This window comes from Mus caroli, chromosome 7, assembly GCF_900094665.2.
Source record: "Mus caroli chromosome 7, CAROLI_EIJ_v1.1, whole genome shotgun sequence".
Taxonomy (NCBI): domain Eukaryota; kingdom Metazoa; phylum Chordata; class Mammalia; order Rodentia; family Muridae; genus Mus; species Mus caroli.
This window is the reverse complement of record NC_034576.1, coordinates 146559753-146586949: the sequence shown is the minus strand read 5'-3', so window position 1 is coordinate 146586949 and position 27197 is coordinate 146559753. Positions and strand designations below refer to the sequence as shown.

The 27197-nt window shown below is 52.3% G+C and overlaps 1 protein-coding gene and 1 long non-coding RNA gene across 3 annotated transcripts in view; one reads left to right on the top strand and one right to left on the bottom strand.

Annotated features, from left to right (window-relative positions):
* Positions 1 to 4714: 4714 nt before the first annotated feature.
* Shank2 (SH3 and multiple ankyrin repeat domains 2) overlaps positions 4715 to 27197 on the bottom strand; it is a 449788-nt gene continuing 427305 nt past the window's right edge. For both annotated transcript variants that reach the window (XM_029479123.1, XM_029479124.1), the window contains 5 exons: positions 21893 to 22023; positions 20110 to 20221; positions 19268 to 19288; positions 15499 to 17905; positions 4715 to 6863 (listed from right to left, as the gene is read on the bottom strand). In XM_029479123.1, the coding sequence (XP_029334983.1) occupies positions 6287 to 6863; positions 15499 to 17905; positions 19268 to 19288; positions 20110 to 20221; positions 21893 to 22023 (3248 nt within the window). In that variant the 3' untranslated portion in view covers positions 4715 to 6286. The remainder of the gene's footprint in view (positions 6864 to 15498; positions 17906 to 19267; positions 19289 to 20109; positions 20222 to 21892; positions 22024 to 27197) is intronic.
* LOC110299499 overlaps positions 20408 to 27197 on the top strand; it is a 39262-nt gene continuing 32472 nt past the window's right edge. The window contains exons 1-2 of the long non-coding RNA XR_002378463.1: positions 20408 to 20498; positions 20598 to 20946. This is a non-coding gene — a long non-coding RNA (uncharacterized LOC110299499). The remainder of the gene's footprint in view (positions 20499 to 20597; positions 20947 to 27197) is intronic.

Genomic DNA, 27197 nt, shown 5'->3' with positions numbered 1-27197 from the left:
GCGACAGTTCTCAGGGAACAGTCAATGCTACAGCTAGCCAAGGTGCTTTTTTCTTTTAGGTCCTCTATTTGAAGGTCAGGGTCCCTGTGTATGGCAATCTTGACCACAGACAGGTAAGGAAGTTAGAGTGGTCTGTTTCTGATTCCAGTCTTCTTCTCTTCTCTATAAACTGGTGTGGACTGTGATCCTGGGCAGTACTGAGCTTCCAGAATCCCTGAATTGCATTAATGACTCAGGAAGGAGAAAGGAAGAGGTCATGACCCTGTCATCAGGTGCGGACTCTGACCAAGTGGCCTATTCCTAGGGCATCTGTGGCTTCTCCCTTCCAGGTGAACCTGGCCAGGGAGGTTGCACAGTAAACTGGGACTCTCCTTTCCATGACTCAGGCAGGACTTAGTTCCACACTGAGACTGAAGTGCCCTGGAGTAAGGCTCTGCCCTGTAGCTGGTACACACTCCTGGAGGGCACCCTGCTGTGTCCAGGCTGCACTCTGCTTATGCCAATGCCTTTATACAGTGCATTCTCCACACTCCCTCAGTTCTGGGCAACATCAGGGTGGCTTGATTTCCATGAACAGCTAAGAGAGCTGCTGAGTTGACTCCAGGTTGTGTCCCGGTTGTGTCCCTAGGATACCTGGGCATCTCACCCAGTGCCTATGGGCAGTGTCCAGTCTCACCTTTGGACTCTTGACCCTCGGGCACATGCCTTGTGTGGGTGCAATGCTAACACTAGGAAGAAGGTGCCCCTCTGTATTCCGTGATTCAGCTTCTGGGATTATGGGGACCTACCCTGCCTAAATCCTGTGACCAGTGAGTCCACAGCCTGCTGGTTGTAGCACAGCCTCATGACAGTCTTGGGGCTTTGGTGGGAGGATTCTGGGTCTGAGGCACTCTTTGTATCTTTAAGGTTTGTGTGTGTGACAGTACCACTCTATGGCATGTCAGTCCACCCTACCTCTGCCATCAGTAGGCTAAGGAGACACGGTGTGTGGTGGCATCACTCCCCTCTCTGGCTGAGTTCCTTGAGGATCACTATAATTGTGATTAGTCTAGATCCAGGGACAAAAATGCTTGCTCCCAGAGTGTGCCCACCACACGGGGAAATCTGACATCTTGAATTTCTGGAAACAGCTGACAGTTGTGAGACTAGAGTCACACCGACATGCTTCTAATGTCTAGTCTCAGTCATGAGAATGCACATATTTTGTCATTTTTAGCAAAACATGAAACCAAGACCACCGCTGCCCTCGGTAAGCAGCACTGGCCAGTGCCACCAGGGGGTGCTATAACACAAGCGCTGCCCACCCAGGATGCCATCAGAAATGACACCACCTCCCCCATGATAATTCTCTAAAACATGTTTGCATTTAAATGAAAATACTGGACGTGATGTAGCAGAGAGCATTTTTAATGGAAAATTAGTTGATAACACAATTCTGTTTCAACGTTCTCTCTCTCTCTTTCTCTCTCTCTCTTTTTAAGCATAACCGACTGTGTATTCCACAGTCTTCTGATGAGAAGGGCCCTGCACACAGGGCCTAGCTCCTCTCAGCACTCAGTTCTCCAGTCGGGCTTTGTTTCTTTAGGTTGTGCATTGATATGGGCTTCCAGTTCAGAAGACAAGGCACTAGAACTATTTTGTTTAAATCAGCTACATTATACATTGATCTTCTTATCAAATGTACAGTTACAGTATGGTATTATGCAGATTAGTTCAGAACACCCAAGGCACACACTTTGTTTGTTTTTTAAGTCAATTTCTCTATCCAGAATTTATTGAAGGCTCAATATTAAAGTTTCAGATTGGCTGTGAACAGAGTTCTAGTAGAAGTCGCCAACAGTGGCTGTTGTGACTTTTAAATACAAACCAGCAAAGACTGTGAGCTGCAGACCCACGTCCCAGAGTGCAGGAAGAAACAGCATCATCAGGACAGTGGGGACTCGCAGGGTGGAGCCAGAGGGCTGCTAGAATCTGGGGCAGGGCACAGGACACTGCCAGATTCTACCTAAAGCAGGCAGTCTGAATGCCAGTGTCCTTGTGACCCCCCTCCCTCCCACACACAGGATGTTCCCACCCAGGGCCTCTGCAGTTGCAGCATGATCCAGACCCCTGGGGAGCAAATGCCTTAAACACAGTTCAAGTACAGAGAAGGTCGACTGGTAGATGTCCCCTGATGGATGCCCAGTTTACCGAGGGGTCTGGAAAAAGCTGTCAGACAGTGAAGCAAGGGGAGCTGATGGTCGAGGAGACTCTACAGGAGGAACACAGGGAACAAAGGACAAAGATGGGGACACAGTGGCTGCTGCTTGGATGAAGGGTGTGCTCAAGGAGAGACCCTGTTGGGGGAGAGCTCAGGAGGCCAGAGAGGCTCAGTGCTTTTCAGATATACTTCCAGGAGCACACAGATGGCCCTACGCTCCTGGTCCAGATGTTTGCCAAAGACCCAGATTTTCTCCTTCTGCCCTGGCCTTAGTCCACTGCTGCTTGTGGAAGCAACACCTGCTTAGGTCAGCCAGAGAAGCCACTCGGTCTTCTGCTCCCGTGGTCCCTGGCTGGCCGACAGCCCTCATTGCTGTGAGGACACCTCTCCTTCTGGGAAAGAAGGAGGCAAGCGGAGGTCAGTCTCAGGTGCCCCTGTGCCCACCCCTGAGGCAGAAGGGACAGCCAGGCCTGGGACCCATGCTCACAGGAGTGGTCACATTTTTGACATTTTGCACAATTTTGAAATACTATACAAGGTTTTCATTTAGACAACGAGGGCACTTGAGAAAATGGGCCTGAGGTGAAGTGGCTGAAGGGAAGATGCTATCCTGTTACCTTGCCCAGGTAAAGCAGGCTGAAATGTGCAAAACAACACCGTATTTCTGATGGCAAGCTTGCCTGCTCTGGGAGGCTGGGGGGTGGGGGGAGTCAGCTCCTTTGTAATCAGAACACAACCTTATTGCAAGAGTATATTTATTTTTTTACAGTAATTTTGGTTGCCATACAAGAGATTGAAGGATTTGGGGGGGAAAGTGCAAAGTACAGGAACTCTCTCTCTCTCACTTGCTCACTCTCCCTCGCTCTTCCTCTTTCTCTCTCTCCTTCTAAATAAATAAAGTCTAAAAAGAAAAGGAGCACAAAATTAACAGCAACAAAGGTAATGTGACATGTGTCGTTACACACAAACTATAGTGTGAAACATGTTCATATTCAAAACCCAAAATTGCTAATGGGAGAAAAAAATCAATATTTGTGGCCCCCCTACCCGCACACACACAAAAGGTCATTGCCAGGTCAGCTGGGTAATGTTTGCCTGTTCAATAACTCAGGAAAAAAAAAACCTCACCATTTTATTAACTAAAGTATCACAAATAATTCTTATGTAAAGTTTCAGCACATCAGCAGTCACATTGAGTTTTTAATTGTATGAATTAAATCTAAAATGCGCACGGATGCCCCAGAGTAGGGATCCTGGCGGGTATACACAATTTACAGCTTGAGAGATTTTGGTTTTGTATACACAATATTACAGAAACTAGGCATGTAAATTTATGCAGTTATTTAAATTACAGTATATAACAAAAGTTGATCTTAAAACCTGGAATAGTGGTAACATGGTCCTCATGAGCAGTTTAACATCTGGTTCACCACTGAAGAGGGTCCTGGGGTAGGGCCTGGTCCTGACATGTCCGAGTGTGTGGGGGGGAACAGTGGGCGGCAATTTCAATGAGGGACTATTGCTTTCTGTGCAAAATCAACTGTCAGAGACAGCGACCCAGTATCTAGGCAAATGTGTGTTTGGGTGATTGGGGGTCAGTTCTGATAGGTCCAGCTGTGTTCCTGTGACCAGACACTGCAAAGCAAAGCTGGCCTATCAGCTTCCAAGGCTGACAGTCAGCTTGCTTCTGCTTGGAGGCATGTGGCTTGAAGTCTAAGGAAGGCAGTCGCAGCTTGTCACCTGCTGCCTAAGCTCAGTGTGCCCCAAGCCACCAGGTCTCTCCTGCCTAGCATCTGCCTGGCACTGAGCACAGAGGTAATGCCAACCAGAGGCAAAGGAAAGGAGCCTAGTGCTATGGCACACTGAGGGGACTTCGAAGAACCACCCATTGGAAGACAAGTTAATGGCGAGGCCACATTTTCACACTCTGAATTCTTCAGTGGCTACCCGCAGTGTCTGGACTTGCAGCATCTCTGGAGTGTTACTCATTCATTCGCCTTGCTGTGGGTGAGGGAACCCAGAGCATGGTGCTCAACAGTCACCTGGTACCAGCTGATTAGATGACTCAGAAGTTAGGGTTGACCTGCAAAGGGTTTTGGGGACAGAATAAGATTCAAAGCTCTGGTCTCCATAACAAGGGTTGTGGTGGATGCATGAGGGTGTGTGTGTGTGTGTGTGTGTGTGTGTGTGTGTAATATGCATGTATGTGCATTGTTGTTGGAGAAACTGCGGAGTCATGGGTTCTAATCTTTTTGATGAAATAATTGCCCTTCAATGATGAAACTGTGGCAAAAGCTGAAAAACGACTTGATGTCGCAGGTTTGGATGTGACCAGGGAAGGTTAATTTTTTAAAGGTCGCTTGTGTAATTGTCCCAAGGAAATGGTACTGTTAAACCACAACCCCCTTTCCCTTTAGCTTTCCAGCACTGGGTGGCACAGGGGCTGCCCAGTAGACCAGCCACTTTTCTTCTTAAAGTATTGTGCTTATGAACTATCTATACACATATTTAAACTTGCAGTAAAGAAAGATTTTTTTAATTGCTAAATTTTATGTGTTCATTGTAGCGCTGTTCCAGGCCTCGTCAGACACGTGGTTGTGAGCATAAGTGAAGAGGAAAAAAAAAAAAAAGGAAAAAGATGTTTTATAATTAGAGATGGGCTGGGCTAGTTCTGAAATGATAAAACCGTCACCTGACATTCGAGTCTCCTCTGAGCGTGGGGGAGAGGGGGTTTTGGGAGCCTGGCTGGCTGCATGGTGGCTGTGTGCAGTCAGTGACCTCCCTGGGACATTAGAGGTATTGTTTTGGGAGGGAGACATCTGGGGACAAGAAGGGTGGGCTCAGGTGGCTGGGCCTGAGGTGAGGCTTGGTCCACGATGCTCCCCACCTTCTTTTCCACGCACACCTAAACTTTGCCACAGCCTGTGCCCCACTTTCTGTCCTCCACCAGGTCCTGACCACAGGCTTCTCTGAGAGCCAGATGTTAAGACAAGCTGGTGGGATCCCCGCTATGTGAGAGAAGGGAGAAAGGCCCCTGAGTTCCACCTTTCTTGGCCTCTGAGAGCCAAAGGGCTGCCTCGGCAGGATGCTCAGCCAAGGCCTGGTGCAGATGAAGGGTATGGCATTCCATCTGCTACCAGGGAGGACAGCAGCTTCCCAATGGCAGCTATGCTTACCACAAGCCTCAGGTCCTCTTGTCCTTGTAAAAGTAGCTGCTCACCTGTTCTGACCTCTGTGGAGCTCTGCAGACATCCAATTAGAGTAAATTTCAAGAGCCCCAACCTCTCCCTCCTGGGCAGATGCTCTGGGCAGACACCTGTCCTTGCCCTGGAGGAGGCTGTGGGCTTGGGCAGCCACACATTGGCTGGCTCTACAGCCAGGCCTCCCTCCTCCTCAGGATCGTGACTTTGTGCTTTGACTAACTCCGTGTGACTTCATTTTGGCCACCCTGGAATTATGCTAATCGGTTTGCAGAAATAAAGACAGCAAGTTAAGCAAGCAGGGCACGATCCTGTCCACAGCCACCACTGCCAAGGACTTAGGGGCCAAAGAAGCTCCGATGCACGTCACAGGAGTCGGACAAAGAGGTGGATGGGACAGTGTTTCTCTACAGTCTGGCTCAGGCAGGGCTCCACCTGGAACTGCTCACCGAGAGCCAAGCACAGGGGAGGGACGGAGCCAATGAGCCCACCCAGAGGCCAAAGGCCTGAAGAAAGGCTGTGTTCCAGGGCTGAGGGGTGAGAGTTGCCCAGAAGGCAGAGGAGGGAGGCCTCAGGAGGTATCTGGAGTACACTGGTGTCTGCCACAGGAGGAGAGGGTCCCACATACAGTCCATGGCAGCCTCTGAGACCAGGACAGAAACCCCCTTTACTGTCCTGTCCCCCTTTGGACAGAAGCCACCCAAGATATCTGTGGCCCTGGTTTGGCCACACTAAGGGACACCCACAGCACATCTTTGGGTACCCAGAGACAAACCCACAGACCGGAGATTGGTGCTGTCAGCCTCTGCTTGGCCACCACACATTTCAACATAAGCCCATCTCTACTTATAAGAAAGGAGTCTGTGAAGGCCCAGGGCAGCCACCCTTATCTGTCCAGCAGCTGTTTCAAAGCCCTTTCTATGTTCATCCTATGCCCAACTCGAGTCACCCCAAGATCTATCAAGTCTTCCTTCTGAAGGTTTGGCAGGTGGCTGCCGTCAATCTCATTGTCCATGAACGTCTCCTTGTGTTCACCCAAGTTCAGACTTTCCAGCCAGTCTGCCACGTCTGGTTTCGTCCACAGGTGGACAGGCTTAGTTGTAAAAGGCTTATTTGAGATTGGCTGTTGCAATATCGAAGGAGATGGTGACCTGCTGCGTCCTGCTGGGTTCAAGCCAAAGAGGTCCCCTGCAGGGGACTGGCTCGGAAGGCTAAAGACATCTGAGAGTGTGGGGGAGGGAGAGGCTGCAGCGGCGGACGGAGGGGGAGGGGCGGGCAGGATCTCTTTGCTCAATTCCGTTGGCGAAACCACAGGGCTTGGGGCGCGTCTCGGTCCTGAGGTTCTGCTTTCATAGTCGGGGGGCCGGCTCTGCAGGGTGATGGGCTGGGAGGTGCCAGGGCGGACAGTGAAGGTGACCGTCGTGCTCCGTGTACCTGAGACAGTGCTCATGACCTCCGGGCTTCTGAAACAGCAAGGACAGAGAAGAACATCACTTCCCGGTCACTGAGGCTCATGGGATGGGAGGGGGAGGCACCCACACCACAGCAGAGGGTCTGCACTGGCAGTGATACAGACAGCCATGCCAGTCAGAGGGGTGTAGGTGGAGCACAGCACAGCAAGCCAGTCACTCACCTGGACCAGGCTGGGAGGTGCCTGGAGAGACCCTCTGTGCAGGTCAGAATGAGCTCAGGCCCTCTGCAACAACATACACCTCCCAGGGGACTCCCTTTCTCAGCAGCCTGTCAGGGGTCTGCTTAGGGTTAAATTTCTTGGGTTTCAGACAAGCCAGCCCTGCTTCAGAAATGGGACGTAGGGTTGGAAGAGATTTTCCCTAGATGCTCAGGGCACAGAGGTTGCTTGTGTGTCCCAGGCTAAGTTCTGAGGGGCCTCTTCATAGGGAACCTTGCCTACCACACTGACTGGATGGTTTGACAGCAGGCTTCAGGGTATAGCAGTGCACTCCTTGCAGGCAGAGACTTGCTGGCAGGGTAGTCTGTCCCTATTACCATAGCAGACAGACACAAGGCCCTTTTCCCAGTAGTGTCCTTCCTGCTACATTTGAGTTAGTGAAGTCCTCAGAATAGGGAGAGGCAGGTTCAACTCTCACAGAGCCTATCAGGCCTGCTGTAGGTGGGTGACTTGCACTGGGAGGAGGTCCTGAGTGACTAGGAAGTTCTTCTCACCCATCTATCTGGGGGTGGTCATTCTATGAAATGTGTTCTCTGACCATGTTCGTCAGGGCTGCTGAAGACTTTCTAGTCACACACCTACGAAGGTGAAGCCTCTCTCCAAACACTGCTTCCTGCTCTATTGCCAAACTGCAGGCAGCCACCAGGTTAAAGAAAGTAGGTGCGTCTCTTGACCTGGGCTCACCCACGTGAATGCAGACACACCACACACCTCTCATTTCTGGAAAGGTCCATCCTGCCATGGGCACAACCTAGACTGAAACGGCTTAGAGTTTAGCCCCGTCTTCATGTCCTGCATAAACTGGTAAGAACTGAGGGCTCCCTGGTCCACCTCATAACTGTCAGGGTGGGGATTCTGGGTGTGATGTCACGGGGCCTGCTTTGACCTAAACTCCTTATGATGGTGTCAGTCCACTGAACTTGAGGGACCCCTTACTTAGTCCCCTTGCAGGGCACATAGGTGCTAGCAGACTAGGATCTCCTCAGATCATAAGTGAGGGGAAAGAGATTGAGGCAACATACAGTTGCCCCTGGACCTTCCACTGCCTCTTTCTCTTCCTGGGATGTTGTTTGTTTTCTTAGCCTGCTGTATGTCTGGATGAAGCCATTAGCAGGTGACCTCTCTGTTCTGTGGACTATCCCTACTAGGGCTAGCAATGATTACTTCAAATACTGGACATTGCAGGGGAGAACTGGACATTGCAGGTGTGAGTTCAGTGGGCTAGGCCTCTGCTGTGGGTCTGCAGCAGTAGCTTCTGGGAACTGTAGGTACCTGTAAGTCCCAGAGTGCCCTCCCACCAAAGTTTGCTCAGAGAGCCTGTCCCTACAGTGTGCAGGTCATCTTAACAGGCCTGAGGCAGCCCATGGAGTTAAGGTCACGAAGCCCGTTTGGGCTTTGCAGCTTTGGGGGAACTCTAAAGATTTAGCTTTAGGTAGTCATGGAGAGGTAGGCCAGGGACATGTTAAGGGTCTGCAGAACATGCAATGTCACCCAACGATTTCCAGATTGTAGGGTAAGCCACTACAGGTAAAGCCTGGATAAGCATTGCAGTTGCCCAGGGGCTCTTTGCAACTGGGGAGGGGGGCACATTTCTAGCATGTGACACTTCAGGATTGGGGAGGCAGGGGGTGTCCTACAGGAGCTTCTGGGTGCCAGTAAGGCAGTGAAGGATTGGAAGGGGACTGTGAAGTTCTGTGCCCAGCACTGGCCTGACCCTTATTTTGGAGCCATGTGGTTGGCATGCCAATCCCCTGAGGGCCAGCAGATACCCAGGCACTGCTCTGAAGGGTCTCTAAGCCAGTACCCTGGACTGGGCTGGTTTTCTGGTCAGGATGGATTCAGCCAGCAGGCAGCTGAATCTGGGAAGCAGAGGTAGGAGCAGAGACAGTGACACACAGGGGGCAGCGGGGGGGTGGGGGGCGCACACGAATCTGGTCAGGCCGCACTTACTTCTGCTCAGCATGACCCTCTTCTGCAAACAGCACCATGGGAGCAAATGGAAACGACACAGGGAACGGTTGAGACCACACTGCAGAACTGACTGTGAAACATGGTAGGTTGAACCACCCTGATTGAACGATGCACCTCAGAGCCCTCTTGGCAGGTAGCCCAGGGGCTTGGGGCAGGCACTCATAAGAGCAAGGGAAGAAAGGAAGGATCACTGACAAGTGGCCCACAGCTATTTCCCTCACTTGGCTTTGACTTGGCAAGAATGAATCTTGTTCCCAGTGGACCCAGGCCAACCTGCCCAGGCTAGGGCTCTATATCACGTTTACACCCCAACATGGTGATCAGCCTAGTGGCTAACGGCATGGATCTGGTCCGGCCACATGCTTGGGGCTTACCGGTACCCCACCCAGCATGACAACTGCTGAGTTAAGTTGGACTGGCCTGCCTGCCGGCTTTGCTCTGCACCTTCTGGGTAGCCTGCCTCCTTCCTGGTGAATCACACAGTGATGACTCACTGGATCCTCCCGTGTGCGCAGATCATTATGTTGCTAGGCAACGGCGGGGCTGCTGGGCGGCATATACAGAAGTCTGTTACCCTGATTTAGAATAGATACACACTCACAAACACCCGCCTCTGGGAGGATCATCTCTAGCCTGCTTTTAAAATCAAATTCATTTAAAAAATGTGAGAATTAAGAAACAAAACAAAACCAGCCCAAGAGCGAATCCAGCTGCTCACAGACGCTCTTCACCTGTCTTTCCTGGCAGGAGCTGATGAGCTGGGGAGGTGGACGGACAACCAGACTCACACTGTGGTTACTCAGTTTGGACCTGAGCAGAGGTGTGGGCCAGAGGCTCCTCAGGGGCCAGCACTGATGCTAGGGTTCTGAGGCATGGACCCTCAGTCCCAGGCTCCCCTCTATATGAGGCACTAAATTCTAAACTATCTGTCTTCCCTCCTTCCTCCCCTCTCTCTCCCCTCTCTTTGGTGACTTGAGACAGAGTCTCACTGTAGCCCCAGGTTATTTTAGAACTTATCAAAATCCCCCTCCCTCAGCCTTTCTAGCATTGGCATTACAGGTATAGAACCCCATCGGGCATCAGCCTGCTTTCTTATGAAGCTGCTCTGCCTATCTAGGCTTCCACAAATGGGGCACGGGAAGGAGAGCCAGGTCATGTGTTTGCCTGAGTTTCAGAAGTTGGGACCCCCTCAGCACTTCTGATCCTGGTGCCTTGCAGTCACCATGGGCTCAGAGAACTGTGAGGACTCTGCTCGCTCTAGGCCTCTCTCCAGAATGGGAACAGAATACATAACCACAGAAGGAATGGCTGTAGGACACTGCCTGCTTTCCTGCTGAGGAAGCTGTCTCAGGCTCAGCACACTGTCTGGGTTCCCACCCTGCTCACAAGTTGCCAGGACAGGAAGGCACCTACTTTCATGAGGAACTGTTCACCTGTGATAGGATCTTGTCAAAAGAGGGATGAGACCAAGAGAGAAGACTTGACGGGTCTAGAGAGATGGCTTAGTGGTTTAGAGCACTGGCTGCTTTTGTAGAGGACCCAGGTTCAATTCCCAGAACCCACACACATGGTTCAACCATCTGTAACTCCAGTTCCAGAGGATCCAGTGCCCTCTTCTGCCCCTGCAAGTGCTACCTGTAAATGGCGTAAACACACACACACACACAAGCAAGCAAAACATCCATTGCACATACAAATAGATAAATATGTTCTAAAACGGAGACCTGCCGTTTGTTTGGTGGTCAAAGGAAGAGACTCTGGCAGACTAGTCACCTTAATATGTGGATAGTGGCAGGAAGTGCCAGGCTGTCCCCAGCAGGGCTCACCTCACTACTGAGTGCTGCTCCCTGGCAGTGCCATCACCCTCCTGCTTTGCTTGGTGACTGAGGTACCAGAGCTGCGTGGCAGTGCAGAGAGCTTGAGATGTCATGAAACAGAAGCCCATGCTCTGGGACCAGGTGGTCACAGCAGTTTAACAATCATATTGATTAATACTGGTGACCCAGCTGAGAGCCAGAGGACACTGGCCAGGGTCGGAGGACTGCCCTGGGAGGACAGCAGGGGTGGCAGGGATTGAGTGAAGCCCCATTAGCACCTGGAGCGCTGCCTGCCCAGGGACCTTGGGCACCTGAACCTCCACAGTACCACTGTTTCTTTCCTGTGTGCTTCAGCAAAGTGAAGGCCGAACTCTGCCCCTTGTGGACTCACCACAAAGAGCTGGCAGTAGAGTGTATGCCACACCCTCGGAGAGGAGCCGTGGGGACTCCCTGGAGCACTCCCTACCCTGTGCTCTAGGGGGAGATGAAAGTGAGCTGAGGTTTTTTCACAGATGCTAGAAGAGAACAGGTTTCATCCTGTTGAGTGATGTGATGGCTGGTCTCTGGTCACAGCCAGCTTGAGGAGTCAGTGCTTATAGACAGGCAGCCGGGTCTAGCTCTCCAGTGTCTCCAAGGTACCTCTTGTCTCTAGCAACAGAAACCACCTCTCTTCAGCACAGATCTTGAAAGCATCTTCCTCATGTGACACACAGCCCGGGAGTGTCAACAAACTGGAGTCCACTCCTGGTAAGCCATGGTAAGTCTGTGCATGGTTTTTATCCCTTGGATGCGATCCTGTGTCCCCACAGCCTGCTCACTCCCTACCTGGTGGCTTGACGTTGACTCCCCCCACGGGCACGGAGAGTCCGATCTGGCCCAGCCTCACATGCTCCACCCATCGTGTCCCGGGCTCCATGCTTCTGATTTCTGCATAACTGGCTCCGGTGTTAACTTTGGGTCACTGAAATCCCCTTCCTCTGAGTGCCAGCTCCATCCTAGTTCTGCCCTTTTGGAGCCTTGTCTTCTCTGTGGTACTTGTTACATACAGTTCTGTTGTTTCGTTTTGGCCATTTCTCACCTCAAGAGCTGGCACTCCCCAAGGGAACACTGGCCATGCTTTCTTAACAGGGACGTGCTTCTCTTAAATGACAAATTCTGAGCGCCATCTGGTGCCTGGTGTCCTGGGCCATCAACAGGCTGCCTGAGTGGATGACAATGACTACGTTTCCCAGCTGTGGAGGACTGCAGAATCCTCTGTGGTGATGTCCTTGTGTCTCTTCTTTCTTGGGCTTGATACTGGGCTGTAGACAGTGGTAGCAGCTTAGTAAACTCCCTATCATGGCTGGTCATTGGCCCTATGCAGCTTTAACCAGGACACCTAAGTGCTCTGCTTAGATCCATGAAGCAGTAAAATTGTATGTCAAGCCTCCTGCCTCCACTGTGGGCCAGATTCAGATGACAGGAGGCTCTGAAAGCCAAAAGCCCTGTCCAACTGAAGGACATGCCAAGGTTACTCATGAAATGTTTGCATATCCATTCCACAGGGCTGGGGCACAACCATACCCTCTAAGAGGGAGGGTGAGGCGGCAAGTAGGAGGCGGAGCTGCAGAGCAGGGGGCAGAGCTGTAGAGCAAGGGGCTCCATGCTCTGCACCCAACTAGGACTGGGAAGCCCGTGGGCAGCTAGGAGAGACAGAGATTATAGGTGCAGACCCCACTCATCAATTTCCTTCACTTGGGTCTGGTCTGACTTCTAACAGTGAGACTGCTTCAGCATCAGGCCTGTAGCCAGAATTGCTCACGGCTTTGCGCCATGGTCTTTCAGTGTCTCTGATATCATACACTAACATATACACAAATATATTGAAAGAGTTTCAGCTGAGTTTTTCAATATATTTGTAATTAAATATGTCTAAATTCCACACTGTCCTGATCTTGGGGTCAGTCTACTGGGTATACTAAACCCCGGGTATCCTAAAGTTAGATTGCTTACACCCCAGAAAGCAAGTGCCAGGCCTTCTAACTCTCTGCTCTTCCTGGATCCTGTCCTGGTGCCAGCATAAGATGAGGTCTCTCGGAGCTGGCAAGTAGCAAAAGGCCCATTATTTCAAATTACAAGCACAGCAAAGCTCTTGCCCATGTGGTGGAACCACTGAGGAACACGCTGAGAGCCAGCCTTTCCTTGGTGAGCACAGTCATTCTTGAGGAAACAGGGTCTCTCTGCCATAATGTGTGTCACTTCAGAGAGCATGGCCAGCTTTCAGTTATCTCTTGAGACCTTCATTTTCTTTCTCTCCTTTTGATTCTGAACCTCATTTGTCCCAGGGTCATCTACAACTTAACTTTTAGAAGCTTTTACAAGTGGCATTAGCAAGATGCTCAGACTGAGTGAATCTCTAGTTGTCATCCTGGGCCCGGCAGTGAAGGCAATGGAGAGAGCAATGTAGGCAAGAGGCCAGTGCACCAAGCCAAGAGGCAGAGCTCGGTCACCTGCATATCCCATACAGGATGCATGCATGGTTCTGTGAACGGCTATCCCAGCCTGTGGTCCTCTGTGTCTCGCAGTCGCTGCTGGCATCCCAGGACCCTAAGCCCATGCCCAACCCGGTGCAATCCTTAGATTTGAAAAGGAGGGTCAGAGGCCTGTGTTTCCTCTACTGCTTGAGGTCAACAACAGTCATCTCTCCCCTCATTAGCAGGGGAGTTCTAGGTCTAATGGCTGTTCCTGTCTTCTCAGGAGCTCAGTCTTGTAGATGGTCTTCAGTGGTGATCCCTTTTTCTGAAGCCAACCCCCAGCCTCAGCTTCTAGAACCTCCCCATGCAGTCTCTTTGACTCTTTGCCTCAGATTTCTCTCTGCTGGTTGATGGCCACGTTGCTGGTACCTGTGTGACAGAATGCCCAATGTTTGTTGGTGCTTTGTAGGCGTTGGCTAAAGTCCTTGCTCTGAGAGGCCTGCGCCAGGAATAGACTGGCTGGGTGGAGCCAGGTTTTGGGTGCTAGTGATGCTCTCTCTGAGCACCCAGCCAACATCTGGCACCCACCTGGAGTAGGGAAAGACAATAGTCTCAGTCCCCAGTGGAGGGTAAGTCTCCTTCCCTCTCCTGGGAGCCACCAGACATTGTCTAACCAGAAAAAAAAAAGGCAGCAAGGGTCATCTGCTGCCATTCAGAAGGCCCCCCGCACCCCCTCCCCGCCACCTTCCCAATGCCAGCGGCCACCTCAGCTTCTCTCCTGTTGAGGTCTCCTGTTGAGGACTGAGCAGCTATTGTAACCTCGCTTTTAGCCCTAACAAGAGAGGCTGCAATACCTGCTCGGTGTCTCTGAAGCATGGACTTAACACACAGGATCATGCTGCCCAGTTGTGAGGAACGCCACCCCAAGGGCTTGCAAATATAAAGATGAACCAAGCATATTCCAAGGTTGCTGTGAGACTCCTGAACATGTTCAAAATGAGCAGGTGTGTGGTTACCCCACCTCCCACCCCCCCTCCCCCAGGAGTGGAGGGTTTCTGCAGGCCCGCCCAAGCTAGCAGGGAGCCACGGGAGCTTGCTTCTGCACACCACCTGTAGCAGGTTTCGCGTTACCAAGCGGTGGCATCCTCACACTTCTTTACAACAGCCGCCAATCAGTATTTCCCAAAGGAGTTAAGGAGCCGTCCAAGTCCTCCATTTACAACCACACCAAAAGGTAACAGGAAGAATTGTGGCTCACAGCCCAAACCTCAAGACTCAGATGCAGTGTGATGTCCCTGATTAATGGGCTCGGTTGTTTGAATCAGATGCCTGCCCAGCGGGAGAATAAAGAAAGACTTCATTAGTCAAACCGATGAAACCTGAGCTCAACTGTCAGCCAGAGAGGCTGAGCACTACACACACGGAAGCGGAAAGACAGCACGCGCGTACATCACACAAGGAACAAAAACAGAAAGGCCATGAGTGAGGGTGGGGCCTGCAAGGCTGCCGAGTACCATCCTGAAACCACACAGGGGGCTGTTCTAGAACCTTCTGTTTGGATTTAGGAAGAATGTGTTTATTCTACCCCCCATCCCAATGAAGGTAGCTTGTTAAGCCTACGTGAGGCTAGAAACGGCCCATCGGGCGCAGCTGGCAGTGATTTCTTTGTGACGTCTGCCCCTGGGTGGGGTGATGCAGCGGAGGGGCAGGTGTTCATCCAGAGCAATGACCCAGCTCCTTCCAAATCCTCAACCCCAAGGGGGATTAAGGGAGAGGGAATGGTACACCCACGTTCAGACACTGGCCACCTCTGCTGACCAGTTTGGGTTTTAATGGAGCTCTGCCTGCCTTTGAGGTAGTCCTGGCAAAGGGCCGGAGGAAACGGAGCAGAGACCAAAGCTTCCTTCTGGAAGCGACCGTGGGCCTGGTCCCGTGCAATCTGGTTCCTTTATGTGTCTTTAGAAGGGTGTGTCATGGGCTGCATGGCAGCCATGGCCTTGGCTCTGCCGTAGTCCGGTGACAGGAGGATGGTGGCAACATGGTTATAGCCTAATGGGTGTGGCAGAGGCCATGCAGGTCCCCTCTTCTCAACTGCATAGGTGGCTCCCCAATGGTTTCTTTTGGCCAGCACTGGACCACACATTCCCCAAGCTGATTGGGAACTTACCTTGGAGCGAGGTTGGCAGACTTGGCTCCCACCGGCAGCTCCAGCCCTTCCCCAGGCTTGACCGATTTCCCCCTGTTCATCTGCTGCAGAATGGAGTTTAGCTCACTAATTACATTTGCCTTTGGGCCTGAGAGAATTGGGCTTTTGACCTCTGGAACGTCACCCCACAACTTGGAGGTCCTTGGCTGGATGACCTTCGCCACACCGGCCTGGGCGCTGCCCGGCGGGGGCGGGGGTGCAGGTGGGGGGATCACAAAGCCATCCGTGTCCTCTTCTGGGAGCGTGTCTTGGTAAAGTGCGTTGCTCTTGTGAACTATGGGCTTCATTTTTGGCTTTGGAGGTACTGGGGGCTTGTCAACCACAAAGGCTTGCCCGTCTGCATAGACTGTGCAGGTGTCCATGCTCTCGCCGCCCTCTGAGGACAGCGTGGAGATGCTGGACACCGTGGAGATGGTGCTGGTAGTCTCCAGGTGGTGGTCGCTGCTACTCCGGCTGTCTACCTCCTCAATCCCCGAGTCGGTGACTGCGTCAAAACTTTCGGGGGGTGGCAGGAACGAGGAGGGCAGACAGTTCGAGATGCCGGCTGGCTTCTTACTGTCTGTGGAGTTGGCTGGTTGGCTGGAGTTCAACGAAGGGGGCTGAGGGGTGTCGTTTTTCTTCTGCTTGACCAGGTCAGCCAGAGCGGGAATTGAAGCTGCCCGGTCATCAGGGATATCAAAACTATTGGCGAATTCCAGGGGGGGAGGCAACGGTTCTGTGAAAAGAAAGTCCTCATCCAAGTCCACGGACGCCAGAGGGGGAGGGGGGATGCGGAATGGCAGAATCACCGCCTCTTCCACGGAGCCCGCCGCCACGATGGTCCTGCCGGGCGCGGCGGCGGGCTCCGGGGCAGCGGAGATCTGTAAAGCACCTTCGGTTTTGGGAACGCCTTCTGGCACTGTGGAGGGTGAGTGGTCTGGCTTTGTATCCCCATCCTCTCTGTCCTCCTCTTCCTCCAGGGGTGGCCCGGCCATGGGAACGTCCACTGTGTGCACCATCAGTAGGCCGGCTGACTTCTGCTGGGCAGTGTCCATGATGTTGATCAGCATGTTCTTCTTGTCGTCCGCCCTCCGGTCCTTGCCCAGGTCCGTCTCGTACTTGTTCTCTGTCTCTTGCCGTCGCAGGGGACCCCTGGTGTTCTGTCTGGTGACCGGAGGAAAGCCGGACTCCACGCTGGGCCGCATTTTGGTATCGATGTAGAGAGGCTTGTTAAGGTCAGCCTTGGGGGCCTCTCCCTTGTGCCCCTGCTGGGACTCCTGCATGGCTCGGTCCCTGGCAGAGAGTGCCAGGGCCAGCGGGGAGCTGGGGTCAAGCAGCCGCCCTGTGAGTGGGTGCACATAATTCTCAGGGCCAGCTGGGCTGCTGCTCTTGAGGGGGGCTGCTGGGCCACTCTCAGGCCCCTTGGCTTTGGATGTGGAACTCAGGGGTCCCCCAGCCTCCCCCTGAGCACCAGCCTCACCACCACCTAGGAAGTGATTCTCCAGCTCCCTGGGTGCTGCCCCCGGGGTAGGCAATAGTGGTTGTTCCGTCTCATCCTCGTCACCAAACCCACCCTCCTCCGGGAACTTGGAGGCCTGTATCCGGGGAGCAGGCGGCCCCAGACCCACGTCCTCATCTCCCAGGTCTGTGGAGAGGAAGGCTGGGGAATTCCTCCTGGCTTCCAGACGCTTCTCCCGGTCACGCACAGCCCCAGCGATGGCCGCAGCAAAGGGGCTGCTGACGGTGAGGCTGTCATCTGGCCGCAGCTGGCCAGGCTCGGTGGCCTGGGGGTCAATCTCCATGCTGCTCCCCTGGCTGCTCTTGCCGCTGCTGCTGGTGGAGGGTTCCTTGACGATGATGGTTGGGATGGGTATGGAGCACGTCTTCTCGGGGCTGTCCTCCACGTTGGACTGCTTCACCAGCACGCCCTTCCGCCTGGCTGGCTTGGCAGGGACGTAGACGGCCTTGCTGGCTATCTTTCCCACCTCTGAGTAAGGGTTCTCAGGCATCTGTCCCCGCTTGGTGCGGAAGGCGGCCTGTGGGGCGGGGCTGCGGCTGTAGACGTCTTCTGAGTCCAGGGAAAATCGGTCCAGCTCTCTCCTGTAGAACATCCCCTTTTCCCGCATCATGGTGGCCACAGTGTCAGACCTGGTGGCTGGGGGCACCTTGGCGACGACGGGGTTCTGATTGAACGCGGGCTTAATTGTCCCATAGACTCTTGGAGTCGGGGACCTGGGACAGTTGTATGTGGTGGGGGAAGGTGGAGGAGGAGAGGGGGGCACAGACTGTGGCGGAGGGGGGATGTCCTCAGAAGTGTCTGGCATGGACAAGCTTCGGGTGAACTTCAGCATTGGGGGAGCCAGAAACTGCCGCTCTTCCTCTGTTATCCCTGCAAGCAGAGAACACGGTGTTTTAAGCCCAGCAACCACAAAGTACCCTGGAGTCCTCAGGACTGTGTAAAACACTGTTTCCACAGACTCAGACAGGAGACACTTGTTAGGAAGCACAGCACAGGCCAGGATGCTGCCGTTAGTCACACACCTTCTAGGAGCCAGAAACAGAAAGACAGGTAGGTATTCATGATGAACGAACGCATGTAGGGATTTGCTTCTCTGGGGCATGGTGTGGTGTCTGGAGTGAGGCAAAGGTGGCAAGTGCCTGAAACAGGGCCGAGCCCTGGCAACCTGAACCCAAAGTTGTGGTTGTGGGAACAAGTGTGAGGTACAGGTGATATCTGTCTTTGTGTCTTTCAGACCTATTGAGGGATTCTAAAGGACTGAGGCTCTCTTCTGACTCTGAGGTGCTATATGAATGGCATAAAGGCCAAGGTTGCTGTCCCTCCTGTCCAGTTAGCAGGTAGACTGCTACCTTGCTAGAGTAGCTGTGTCTCTAGTAGTGTCCCAAATGTGCAAGGAGGAGCTGCTCCTGTCACTGTGTGGTCTTCTCCAAGGGGACATTGACCAGTTTTGTCACCTGCTCCTGCTGGGTCACACTGAAGGCTCTGTGTGTGTTGAATTCCTCAGCCCTCAGCGGGTAGCTGGCTTGAAAGACAGGGCCATTCTGGCATGGACTCTGTCCATGAAGGGAGGGAAACTTGATTTCTCCACCTAGTCCTGGGCCATAGCAGCTACAAGATGCCATGTCCACGGAAGCTCTGATGTGGGCCTGTGGGACTCTCTGGAGAGCTGAGGTTGGCTGTCATGGTTAACCAAGCCTTGATGACTTGGAACAAAGGCAGAACCATGTTCTGAGACTTGACTGGTGATTGTGTGTGTGTGTGTGTGTGATGAGTGGGGTTGTGGCTGAAGCCACAGTGTGACCTGAGCTTTCCCTGGGTGTATGTACCAGCTGGTGTGACAGTACAGCCTAAGACACACAGACAGAAGCAGCGTACACAGCGCAGACACCAGGGATGAAGTCTCAACACAGGGGCATGCAGGTTTTCAGAGGCGACAAAACGAATTACTTGAAATTAAAAAAAAAAAAATCTCAGGACAAACTACAGTCACTTATTTTATGAGAACTTCCATTTGATAAGGGTATTCCAAATTGAACATACTCCTGTGGGAGGCTAATTTGGCATCTCAGAGGATTGCTGCTGAAGGAGATCTCTGTGTATCATTCACTGTGAGTTGTCGCCTAATGGTGACATTCCCAAGGAGTAATAATTTAAGAATACCCCTTATAAAGTAAACTGGGATACATTCAAGTTACAGATTCCAAACTGGGGTGTGGGGGGTGGTTCACTGACCTGATAGAAAGATTCTGCTGTCTGACAGGAGGAAATCAACTGTTATTAGCCAGAAAGATCCAGAAATACAATAAGGTGTGTGTACAGCTAAGCCCGGCCCTGACTGTGCCAGGGGTGGGTGGGCCACCCAAGCTGCAGACGCCACCATGGTCATTACTGCCTAGATGCTGCCTCCTGCCTCCTCCTCTGACTAAAAACAGACATGCCATGTCACTGGCGGCAGCCGCAGGAGAAGCCTCCGGAACACACAGAGCAGCAGTGTTCCTGGCAGTGCTCTGCTGAGGCTGGAGGCTGCATACCCCTTCTTTTTTACATGCTAAGGCTCCACTGCGTCCAGCAGTAGCCTAGGCTTCCAGAAAGTTTATGTGGTAGGGACCACACTCAGGTCTTTCTTGTCCTGAGGGGTGAGGTTTCCCTTGCCCTGTCCGAGCCAGTGAAGGAAATGGGATGTTAGCGAGGAAGGCAAGCTGCTTTCTTACACACAGCGCTTCAGACCTGACCCAGCCACCCGGAGAAGTGTGTCCCTTGAGCTCAGCCTATGAAACATTGACTGGAGGGGGTCTGCCCACCCTGCCCGCCCTCCTCCCTGCTCTCTCTACTGTCAGGAGATTAGAGAAACCATTCTAAAGGAAGGTCTCACACCCCACCGTGTTCAAGGGGCTGCCTGTTGCAGAGAAGCTGGGGACCTGCCCCCTGATAGGCAGTCCCGGTGGGGAGTCTAGGGTCTAGGTTCCAAGGCCATCATGGAGCCTGGAGTCAGGAGGCCAGAACCCCTGAGGAGCTAAGGGCTATGTTGGAAAGCTTAGGGGCAACGTCTTCGGGTGGAGGGTCACGCTTCTTACCTATCGATTTCTGCCTTCGCATCGTACCTCGAGGGAGGCCCAGAAATGGGCCTTTCGGGCTCCCAGGGACCGTGGGCGTCATTACAGCAATCCCTTGGCGCTCGTACACGGACTGCAAACCAGAGAGCCAGGTGAGGTGCATCCCTGGGAGCCCCACCCAGGGTGACAGGGCCAGAGGTGTCAGGAAGCTCTGGGAGCTTCAGTATCAATCACCACAGCTTCCTTAGGCCATGCCCTCCCCATAGTCCTCTTAGCTCTCATGTATCTGATGCCAGCGTGTCCAGATTTAGTCAGCCATACTCTGCTGAGACATTCATCCGGCCAGTCAGCAGAGAAGCTCATGAAGAAGAGGGCCAGGATGGCTGGCCCACGGGGACAGGCACAGTGTGGTAGGCAGTGGGGTCTGATCCAGGCCATGCCCTGCCTTGCTCCTCATGCCCTGTGATCTCTGTCAAGTCCTCAGCTTGGATTCTGTTTTCCTCTTCCAGACACTATGGAGGTGTCCAGGTACCAAACCTGTGCAGGTGGGTAGGGTGACTGACCTGTGAGAACTGCCAAGTGACCCTGGAAAGTGTCACAGAGACTGCAGCAGGTTGTCCCTTCCCTGGCCTGAAGGTGGACTTCTCAGAGAGTACCTGCCTACCCCCTCACAGCTGGTACACACCTATGCTGTTTTGTCTGAGATGGTTGGCCAGCTATGCTCCACAGCCCTGGGAGGGACTTGGGAAAGATTGGCCACTAAGGCTCACTAAGAACATGTCTGTGGGTATACTCTGACAGGTTCATCTAGGCTCCAGAGCCTTTATCCACCTGACCCTGGAATCTGAGGCTGGGAAGGTAGGATGCTGGCCCCTGGGAGTTCAAAGGAACCTGTCCCATGGGGGCTATCAGGTTGGAGAGTATCAGGGTGGAGTGTGGGTGTGTTGAAAGCCAGGGTTCCTCCCTATGGGATTCTGAAGGGGAGGAGTGAGTATCTGAACCTTGGGGGTGTCTGTTTTATTGCTTATCTTATGAAACTCGTATCAAATTCGTGGCAACTGTGTCACTTTGTAAAAGGGCTGGATTAAACCAAGTCAGTCTGAAAGTGAGTCAGAGAAAATACTCAGCTATGTGATGGGACAGTTAGTGCTTAGACCTGGCACTGGACTGTGATGGTGACCAGAAACCAGAAGGAGGTACTAAGGGGTTCTTAGATCTTACTGTTGTCCAGGATTGACTCCTGGCTCCTAGGAAACTCATCACCTCTTTACTGAGAGTGCCTTTTACTTGGGGTGGGTGGCAGCACCAGCACCAGCACCAGCACCAGTGAGCTGGCATCTGGCGCCTCCCATGCACAATGAAGACCAACACATCAAGTCACTGGCCTCCTAAGGATGCTGTCACCCCACCTCAGAACACGTGCCAAGTGTTTGTGCAAAGGACCACAATGCATGAGGCTGTGCTTGGGCAATGGGCACTGTCTGAGGAGCACTCACTCCCACATCCCCTTTGTCCAAAGTCTTTTGGTTGGACACCTGGAGGGACACCCTCAAGGTTTGGATAAACCCAGGTAAGGGTGGCATGCAGGAGTGGTGAGATTTGCACCTCAGCTCAGTAACTGACTTGCTGTAGCTCTGGGCCGGATCAGAGTGCTAGCCCCTGGAGATGGGGCTCTGAACACGTGCAGGGAGGGCTTGTGAAGGCCAGCTGCTGAACTGGCCTGCCGCTGCCTGCATGTTGAACCCTCTGCCTGCCCGCCCATCAGCCAGGCCAGCCCAAACCCTACCCGGTTCCACTCACTCACATTCACATCAGAGGCAGCTGGGAAGCACCGGCTTGTGGGCCGCTGCTTGATGGTCGCCACCCTGGATTCGATGGCCACGTTCTCTGCAGTCCTGGAGGGCTTGGAGGCTGGGACTATCTCTTCTGGTTTATCTAAAAGACAAAGTAAGTTTTGGAGTGGTTTAGTCTTATGGAAGCCTGGAGGGTGGATGGGCTCAGTCAGGAGACTTCAGGCATGCAGTCACTGTTCATGTGCTTGGATGATCGAGCAGGCCGTGTGTGGGGATCAAACATGCATCTATGCCCCCTCCACATGCCCCACTAGGGGGTCCACCATGCATCCCTCGCCTGCCTGAGGTGTGTAACTAACTATCTGGACAAAGTCAGCAGGAGACGTCCGCATCTCAGCCTGCCCTCTTGGAGAGTGCTATACCACCCACGACCTGTGACTCAGCCATCTTCAGCTATGACAGGTATTGTTATTGATAAGTGTTAAATTTTGGAATTGCTATTAGAGCCAGGGTCTCATTGTGTAGCTCAGACTGGCCTTGACTTTCGTTTCTCCTATGTTAGTCTTCTGAGAGTTGACGTTACAGGCCTGTGCCACCATGTGTACACACACACACACACACACACACACACACACACACAGACACATACACACAAATGTGGTCCTTTTTGTAATTAAACATAGTTTTCAAGGCAAGCCTTCCCTGTACCAAGGCTGGAATGTTGACTGTGATTAGTAAGCCAGACAGGACGGCAGGAACCCCAGACCTCTGAGCATATGCTACACAGGGTACTTTCTATTTATTCTTCCCATTTTGGAACATTCCTAGTTCTAGAAAATAAAAACCAATTTTCAAGGAGCCCTGGAAAATGGAAGAAACAAAACAAACAAAAACAAAACAAAATAAAACACCAAAAGCTTTTTGTTTAAACTTGAAAACCAAAACTTGTTCTAGAATGACCTTGACACCGGGTTCAGCCCTAAGACAGCTGAGATCCTGAGACCAGATAAAAGGCTTTGTCTAGGGTTGCCAGAACACAGGGGGACCCTACTTCCTGAGATATGAAGTCAGAGTCACCCAGTCCCCAGAGGCACTCAGGAGAAGGCCCTAGCTGTCCTGGGCTGTGCTTTTTATAAGATGCCCTGGGTCAGGATGAAGCTTATGGGAGGCCATGCCTGTGGACACCTCCCACGCTGGATCCTTTTGAGGTGCGGGAGATGCTTAGCTTTTAGAACTTTTGCTGTAGATGCCCAAGTCCTTCCAGGCAAGCTTTGCCTATTTCTGGGGTCTGGTGGCTCCCTGTTTAGTGAACACTGGGTTCACTGACTGAGCTACCAAGTCAAATACTACTTGGCAATGGTGGTTTATCAGGAGGAGCTAACCCATTGGCTAAGCCCTCAGAGCTGCGTTAGTGCTCAGCATTGGAATGAAGCAACACTGTGTAAGAAGCCAGGGCAGAGCCAGGATCCCCTCGAGGGAGAGTGTGCTGTGATTAGGGGAAATATCCATCCGATGGAAGTATCGATCATGGATCCTCTGACAGCCTGGGAAAAATGGCTAATTCTTGACCAGTGTTGATTCTAGCAGTCCACAGATGATGGATGCAGTCCAGATGTAGCCCATGCCACATGGTCCTTCATGGCCTTGGAGCCTTTCACATGTGTGGAGAATTTTAAAAAGGCTGGCAGAATCCATGCAGTCTCAGGTGGCGTGTCCCTTCATGGCTGACTCTGATATCTGGAACCTGCAGCCATGGGCCTCTTCCTGGGCCAGAATCCAGCCTCCAGAGATTGGTCAGGCAATTGCTCAGCTCCCATCTCCAGCAACAGTGAGGACACTCGAAGCTCAAATCAGCCATGTCCTTGGCCCCTGAGTCTCAAAGTTCTTGCCTGAAACCAAACCTCCACTCTCCTAGGCTTTGGCACTTCTGCTGAAGTGTCTATCATCTTCTTACTAACCTTCCACACTGGTGGACCGTGTCCTGTGCCATGTGATATAGGCCACGCCCACCTGCCTCCATCTCTGCCATCTTTCTCCAGGGGTCCAGACTGGCTCTTATGGCTGAGATCAAACTTCTCTCTGGGTAGTCCCCACTGACCACTTGCCAGCCTACTTTGGTAAGCCAGCCAGAACACACTGGCCTGGCTTGATCTACATCCCAACCCCATACTCTAGGTCTCTTAGCACTGGTGATTTGGCCTAGCTTTAGCTGAGGTGTGCCCATGGTATGTTCCTTCGAGGAAGGAGTTGAGCTCTCTCTAGCAGTGGAAAGCTATGTCCCAGCACTGCAGTGGGCACTGGGCAGAAAACACTGCGTTCACTCTAGAAACTACTCTCCTCTCCTCAGTGATATTTGCTCTGAACCCACAGAGGCTTAGCATGGGGACACACCATCCTGAATCTCAAACGTGGGTCAAGTGGAAGCCACTGAGTTACGAGGCCTGTCTGGGTATTTCATATGGAGAGCTCTGGAGACCTGCAAGAATCTAGCCACCTCCAACCTGAGCAAACCTTGAGATGGGAAGGCCCCTGCTGGCTGTGTGGGTAGCCTAGCTTGCTTGCCCTGTGAGTGGTTGGGTAGGACTATCAAGGAGAGGTGTGGATGAGCTCCAGGAAGCTCCTGTTTTTCCTACCCCATAAAACTGGCCTTTGTTAAACTCAATGGCTAATGGTAGCAGCTGGGCAAGAGAAGGTTGTGGGCCAGACAACTTGGAGGATCAGGTAAGAGGCACAGGGTCATAGTCCTACTAGGAGGGCCTTGGGCACAGGCTCAGCATGAGGAGGTGGTTGGCCAGAGTCTGCTGTGTAGGGCCTGGGTCTGGGCACATGGAAAACAAAGGATGCTAGAAGAACGAACACACGTGCTGAAGAGTTGTGGAATCACTGAGAGTCTCCCAGGCAGAAGCTGGCAGTGTGTGCATTCTCCCCTCCCCCATCCCCCGGTGGCCTGTGGGTCTATTGCCTGGCATGTGGGTGGATGTGGCATCTCCACATGTCCAGCAGGAGTGGGCAATAGGCTGTGATTTGAGAATTCAGGGCCTTGGAATAAGGGTCTCCCATGATGGTTCTAAGCATATGGGGCTTTGAGGCTTCAACCTGCTCCACGTGGCTATAGGAAGAACAGTCTTTTATGGGAGAACACAGCTTGATGGTGCTCCTGTAAGGGTGACCAGAGTCACCAACCTCACTTAGCTGACTGCAGAACAGAGGGGCTTGTGGAGTCTGTAATAGGACAGTGCTAGTATGGTTATGTCTTGGGGCCTGCTCTTTTGAGCTCCGCCTCTCCCATCTCCCTTAGCAACTGCTTTATGAGCCTGTTAGACCCAGGGCTCCAGATCTTTTAGCGTTAGTGCTGTTGGTGTGAGTCAGGTGACAGAGGGCTCTTCAACTTGATCCTTAGATTTGCTGGCCAATGGGAACTTGAGACCTGGCCATACAGGCTTCTTCTCTGGGATCTTATTGGCAGGAAATAAAGGTTTTAAAGGAAACTGTTGTATGGCTGGCTTCTGAGAATGAGGTTTAAACTTAAAGGCCCAGGACTGGAGTTGTACAGATCACTGAGGAGGCCAGGCCCTTCCAGGGCTAACATGGGGTCTTGATGACTGGATATACTACAGAAATACATGAGGGCTGTTGTGGGTCACTAAACAGCCCAGTCGTGAGCTGAGTTCTCAGTCTCTAAGCAAGCATATGGCCTCTCACAAAGCAGATGTGTTACTCATGGGCTATAAATTGTAGACTTCTAGGAGAGAGAGAGAGAGAGAGAGAGAGAGAGAGAGAGAGAGAGAGAGAGAGACCGGGGTGGGGGTAAGTGGTAGGTTTGTCAGGCTCCCTGGGGTGGCTTGAAGCCACATTTCTTAGCCTGCCCTGCCTATCACTGCTTCTCCCAGTCTGTGAGTTTGCCTGGGAAGCAAGCACTAGACGGTAGTCCGGTGTCCTCAACGTGAGGCACCTGCTGCTTTCCATGTGACAATCCCCCAAATGTCATGGCTCTGTAGGAAGAAGCCACAAATGCTAGGGGAAGGGAAACAATCCAATGGCTAAAGCAAAGGAAGTGCTGGACCCGTCTGGTATTGTAGCCCGTGGCACAGTCCTGAGGGAGTCTTCTAGGCACCTCCAATTCCCCAGGCAGTGAGTGGAAGCCCTGCTGAGGTGCCCTGTCCCTTGGCCACACACAGGGTGATAATACAGTCAGAGCCTAGCACTCAAGCCTTAGTCAGAGCAGGATCCTAGTTGCTTCTCACATACTACATTGGCTCTTTGTGAGAGAGCAAGATCAAGTGTTCTAGAATCATCCACAAAGCCAGTGGCGAGATTCCTGAGTGCATGGCATCTGAGATAACTAGAAAGGTATCTGCCCACAGCCAACATGATTTCCCCTTAGTGTCCCAGAGCCAATAGTCCACTCCCGCTACAGGACAGTGCCACTACACCCATCTCAGGGTGAGGATGCACCATATAGGCTTCCTCTGCAACTCTAATACCAGGAGAAAAAGCCAAAATGTCACATTGTCATCTGAGCTATACCAGAGGGCTGCCTCCTGTCTGCTCTCCCAGGCAGTGAAGTGTGGGTATGCAGCCTGGACCCCGTGGATCTGTAGATTCCAAGGTTTGTGCCTGGGAAGGTCTGTGTTCTTATCCAGAGGTGACCAGCAAGGTTAGAAGTCATGGTCACACAACCCGTTCCACCACTCACTCTGCCTGGTCACCTCTGTCTCTATTCTCACATCAGCAGACCTGGGCTGGTGTGCACATGGTAATTGGCCATGGTGATTTTTTTTCACCATGAGCACTAGGGCAAAAAGCTCATTGAAAACCAAGTGTCTCTAAGCCAATGTGGCTGGTGGGTTGGATCCAGGGTTAAGGCCGCCTTACTCCATTTGAGACCAGCTCAGGCTGGTCTTAAACTCATGGTCTTTCTGTCTCCCATGTCCATAGTGCTGGGATTACAGGCATACACTACCACACCTACCTGAGGCTGCTAACTTTCAGCAATCTCCTGGCACCATAAACAATAGCTTAAAAGGCAATAGCTTTGTTCTATGTGATGGACATCCATGATTGGGGTTAGCAGGGCCAGGTTCTATCTGTAGGCAGTTTGGGACAGCCCTGCTTCTGGAGGTCCCAAGAGTCTCTAAAACCCCTTAAGTCTCCTCCTCAATGGTTCCTTTAGGGTACACCTATCCGGTTGTGACCTTGTCTTGGTTGCATCGGCAAAGAGATTCTTTTTTTTTTTTTTTTTTTGGTTTTTCAAGACAGGGTTTCTCTGTATAGCCCTGGCTGTCCTGGAACTCACTTTGTAGACCAGGCTGGCCT